The following is a 5,481-nucleotide window of genomic DNA, read 5'->3' as shown; positions in this document are numbered from 1 at the left end:
GATTTGAATGGAAAGACTTCCAACCACAATGCTTCTATATTATTATTATGCTCAATGTCGACTCTCCTTCGATGTTTCAGATCGTCATTCACATAAATTAGAACCCCACCACCATTTTTCAGGCCCATCCGATCCTTTCGGTGCACTGTGAAACCAGGGACTGAGTATAGACAATCTGGGAGGAGCGGTTTCAAAAACGTCTCATTGATTGATAAAATATCCAAACGTGGTCGACCATCTTCATTAAGAAGGAACAATTTTATTTGTTCTAGTTTTGTAGTCGTAAGCCTGTTGACATTCCAAGAACCAAAGCGTATGCCTTTATGACCAAGATGTAGGTTAAAGTAGTCAAAGCCATCAGGCGATAAATCATTTTGCGAAGAATCATCTGAGTCATTATGAAACTCAACAGTATCGTCCATGCTAGCTGACTCTTCATCGCTTGTAAGCGAAACAAAGCTTGAGTTTTCACCAATACCTTGGCTCCCAGGACGTACAGTTTGTGGCCCTGGATTAGTAGAGACGTCTCCAGCTAACATAAGTAGAAATAGAGTAGACAATCCAACTTCCAAAACGAAAAGAGAAGCTTTGGCCTTTAAACATGGCGGCAGTACAGCACCATTAAATGTTTATTTAGAATGTTTATTTACATAATATAATAATGTTGAATTGCGCAATATGATTAAAATTGCAGTTACAATTTCTGACGTGTTTATATTTACTTCTTCGACAAAAACCAGAATCCAGCCAACCTCTACAAAACGTGAAGCGAATCAAGGAAAAGCGATAGAAACGATCTAAGCGAAACAAAGTGGTAAAAAACGGCCTTGACATAATCACGTAGGAAAAAGTGTGAACTCAACTTAAACACACGCAAACTAAGATTAAAATGACGCAGAACTAAATCTAAGGTAATGGAAATAATCAATTAAAATCAAATGAACAAAATGCAAAATGAAATCTTACACATCTTAAATGATCCTTAACGTAGTCTGATTAATTCAATTTTCCTACTCTTTTCCATTCCATTTTTTTTTATTTAATGTAGAAGTTGGAGAGTTTAGAGCACTTCTTATTAAAAGCTATAGTCAAAGAACCTTAGAGAAAGTTCATTTCCCCCACACTAGTGAAATTCAATTTTGTGGATTAATCTCACGGAGGGGAAAGTTCTGAACCTGTCTGTGTTGCTGAGGTCGTTGGCGACATAATATCTTTAAAGCTCGCCTAAAATCTGGTATTCTCATAGAATACAATATCGGATTCAAAAAAGAGTTTGCGTAAAGCAAGACCATTGAACCACCTTGCAAACGGAAAAGCACTATTTCAGACAATGAACTGGAAATGTCAGTAGCAAAATAAAGAGAACTAGTTATGACATAAGGCAGCCACAATACGAGAGAGAGAGAAGTCGCGGTGAACAACGTAACGGTCAGTTTCCTTTCCCTATTTGCCGCGCCATGGTGTCGAGGCTGACTTCCAAAGCGAAGCTTGACAAAAATAAAAACGTTAGAGACACAGATAACCAAAAGACAAATGAAGATGAATGAACTCCATGCGTAGTAATAATAGTCCCATTTACGTGTATAGTATTGAATCATTATTAACGCACATGAAAAGAGTAGTGCTGTCAACCAGATAGCGATGATAAGAACCCAGTAGACTGACTTTTTGATCGTACGATGTCTAAAGGGCCAAAACGTTGCGTTCAGGCGTTCTAGAGAAATAACAGTCATATTCGTTAACGAAACAATAGGAAACCAGAGGTGTAAGACCTGTGGTATCTGATACCAAGACAGTATATTGTACCTCCAGAAGTTACATATCGCTCCAACATTATAGAAGAGGTCGAGTGTAGAAGTTCCCCCGGATATCATGTCTGCAACTGCCAAGTTTATCACCAAGTATGTGGATCGTTTACGAAGATTACGATCTCTACAAAATGCAATCACTGTCAAAGAATTCAGTGTTATTATGGCGACAGACTCAGTCAGGCCCACAACCATCCAGGTTATACACTCAGGTGAAGAAGCCATCGGAGAAGTCTTTTTCTGTTCCAAATAGTTGAGAAATATTAGGGTATTTCCGGCAATGATTTGAGAAAAGGTTACTAACCTGTCTTTTATACTGCGAAAGAGACTATTCTGACGTAACCTCTACACTTTATATTGGTATTCCTTCAGACAACAAAGTTTATCCATAGTCTTACATCCCTCCTTCGGTACTATTTTGTAAATGTTAGCCACGTCCTAAAAAAAAAAAAAAAACCCTCTCCAATATGAAGACGACCTTTGTTTCCCTACTGGTCGTGCAGAGCAACTAGTTTCTATATGTACTTAAGACAGCCATCAAACTGCTTTTAGCGTGAACTGCGTTTAAATTTAGAAACCCTGAAATAATTTAAGAGCAATTTGCTAAGAAAATAATCGTCTTCGAAATTCTGGAATCCACTTCTCTCGTTTACTTTAGGAGACATAACAAACTTTGCAATTAATTAAGAAACACAAAATAGGAACAAGAACAAACAAAGGACTGAAGGTGATCGAGGACACCACGTGACTTCACTAAAGTGACCGAACCGAATCTTTCCAAAGAGCCAATTTGTGCCGATGAACTTTGTTAAGAAAATAATCTTCTAGGCCTACCTGATCTCAATTAACTTTCTTAAAAGCGTCCTCAGTTTCTTTATAATCTTCCGGCGATAAAACTCAGAATCGAACATGGCGTTTGCATGGCAAAATTGGCATTTTGTAAGCTGTGTGCAACTGTTCAATGAGGAAAAAGTCGATCGATATCTGAATAAATATAAGTTATTTGCCGGCTGGGAGGTCCGTATGGTGAAAAGCTGTGACCGAGGTCTTGAAAATGCTGCCCGAGGCCGTAGGCCGAAGGCAGCATTTTCAAGGCCTCAGTCACAGCTTTTCACCATACGGACCGACCCTTAGCCGGTAAATGACATATTTTATTTATTTATTTATTTTTTAAACTTAACGAAATTCATTCCGAAAGAACACGAATGATTTTGGGCTGTAAATACAGCAAGATCTTCCTTAACCTGAACAGTTTTTGAATGAGTAAATGGTAATTAAAATAGAGGTGACGCAAATTAAAGAGAACATTTTCATTTGCGTAATAATAAAGGTAATTTAAAAGACTTCCCATAAAACTTTGAAACATTATCAGACAAGTATCTGTCACAATCTGACACCTGTCAATTAGAGAGCGCGTAGGAAAAGAAAAGAAAAAAGCGCAAGTACATTTTTGAAAAACAACGAAACTAGTTTGGCAAGGACTGTCACCGCAATGTTTTCTTCAAAAACAGCCAATGACCTTACGGAAAGTGTTATTCACTCTTATCGACGATTAATTCAAGTACGAAGATTTACCTCTGTTCATTACGTAATCGGCGAGGAAAGTAATTGTAAGTAAATTCAAATTTTTTGTTTTGAAGTTGTGAGAGTTTGCTCGTTTGTTTGCTGTAATGGCGTGTGAAAATCTGGTCTTTCTTCCACAAAAACTAAATTCGGATGATACACTCCAACGGGACACAAGGGGATTTAAAGAGGCCTTTTCTCTTTGAATTTCTTAAGTTTCTGTTGTACAATTTATGGTACAAATGTCCAAATTGAACGGACTTGGAAAAAAAAACTTACCGAGAGCGTATATTTGTTTATATAAAGTAGTCTTCTTTCATTTTCCCCTTTCTCTTTTACCAATTGAGAGTAAATGATAAAATTGAAATAGAAAGAAAAAATTAAAAAATGCCCATATCTATAAGTGAACGTAGGCTTAAAAATAATGTTTTTTTTTTAAATTTTTTACAAAAGGTAAGAGCATATCAAACGAATTTTTTTTACAAAACGGTTATCATTTATCGCCTTAAAGTCAAGCAAGTTTCGAAAACTAATATTCTATATCTGAAACTCTTTTCCATCCAAGATGTCTGCTGCACTCACCAATTTACTCCGCTTGTTTAATAATAATAAATCATTTCTGGTATATTCCTGCCACTGAAGACGTTTTATTATTCTTTCAAATGATAAAAGTCTTGAATTAAATTTAAAAAATAAGGAGGGAAAATATTAAGAAGTCCATGAATGCTCTCCGACTAAGTCATGTTATTACCGAATTTTCGTGACACATTCTCATCAGAACGCGTCGGAGTATAAAAAAGACGTATTCTAAAAGAAATCTACATAGGCTAATAACAAGTTCAGCGTGTCGAACGAATTTAACAGTCATGGTATCATACAAACATGTGTCGAATATCTGAACCTATTTCTCTTTGACACACATTTTACTTCAATCGCCCGAAGACATCAGCTGTAGCTACCAATTCACCGCGCTTTTTCAAGTAGTTTCTTTTTTTAATTTTATTTTGATATATTTGTTCCACAGAAGGCTTTGATCGACCCAATCGAAGGTGTAATGGACAACCCTCCCCTATCAGAAACTCACCTTACCGTCACTTCCTCCTAAAAATTTAGGGTAAAATCCCTTTAATTTAGAAACATTGAAACAATTTAAGAGGAATTTGTTGAAAAAATAAAATTCAAAGCCTACCTTATCTCCAGTAGCTTTCTTAAAAGCGTCCTCAGGTTCTTTATAATCTTCCGCCGATGAAACTCAGAATCGAGCCAGGCGTCTGCATGGCAAAATTGGCACTTTATGAGCTGTGCGCGGCTGTTTAATAAGAGAAAGTCGATCGCGAGTTGAATAATAATTAAGAATTAAGAATTCTTGTCTCTAACATACCCTTCGATCGATTAGGCAATAGCGTCGTTCAAAATTTGTCGAACCCATTCAGTTCGGTGACAGATAGGTTACACTTTAGTGATTTCCTATGGTTTTCCATAGAAAGGAGCAATAAAGATGCTCTGAAGAATTTTGCATGATTCTGTCAACTTCTTTTAGAAAACAGAGGAAGATGGTTTTCGTCTTGTCGTTGGACACGCACACAAAAAAATTCTGAATCCACGTCTACCGTCTCAAAACTTACTGTCTAATTCTATTTAATCTAATTTTTGTTTTTCTGTTTTCATTCCGGTAAAAGTTGCATTAAACAATTTAAAATTATAAATGTGTTTTCAGTATAGACTAGTTGTCCTTTCGATGTTTTCTTGGTGCTAATTGAAGACGCGGTAGCTTCAAGCGTTTTCGCAATAAATTAGCAATAACATTCAATTGTCTTACACTGCACACGAAATTCTTGAATTCACTTCTCTAACGTACTTTATGAGACATGAAAAAAACTCTGCAAATACTTAAGAAACACAAAATAGAAACGAGATCAAACAAACGACTGAGGGTGGTAGAGGACACCACGTGACTCGGCTGAAGTGACCAAACCTCCCACCATTCTGAAGAGCCGTTTTGTGCCGATGTACTTTGTTAAGAAAATAGTATTCAAAGGCTACCGTATCTCAACTAACTTTCTTAAAAGCGTCCTCAGTTTTTATATAATCTTTCTACTATAAAACTCAG

At 36.5% G+C, this 5,481-nt stretch overlaps 1 protein-coding gene across 1 annotated transcript; it reads right to left on the bottom strand.

The window, feature by feature from the left end:
- Positions 1–1,133: 1,133 nt before the first annotated feature.
- Positions 1,134–2,033, bottom strand: LOC131786022 (histamine H2 receptor-like). Its single transcript, XM_066173962.1, has one exon. It carries the CDS (start codon positions 2,031–2,033, stop codon positions 1,134–1,136), a length of 900 nt encoding a protein of 299 aa, XP_066030059.1.
- Between the last annotated feature and the right edge of the window lie 3,448 nt (positions 2,034–5,481).

This window comes from Pocillopora verrucosa, chromosome 11 (assembly GCF_036669915.1).
Source record: "Pocillopora verrucosa isolate sample1 chromosome 11, ASM3666991v2, whole genome shotgun sequence".
NCBI lineage: Eukaryota > Metazoa > Cnidaria > Anthozoa > Scleractinia > Pocilloporidae > Pocillopora > Pocillopora verrucosa.
Note: the sequence above shows the minus strand (reverse complement) of the source record. Positions and strands in the feature narration are given on the sequence as shown.

Bases quoted from the DNA above. Each gene is read 5' to 3' on its own strand.
- LOC131786022 (XM_066173962.1), bottom strand. From the start codon at position 2,033: ATGGCTTCTTCACCTGAGTGTATAACCTGGATGGTTGTGGGCCTGACT.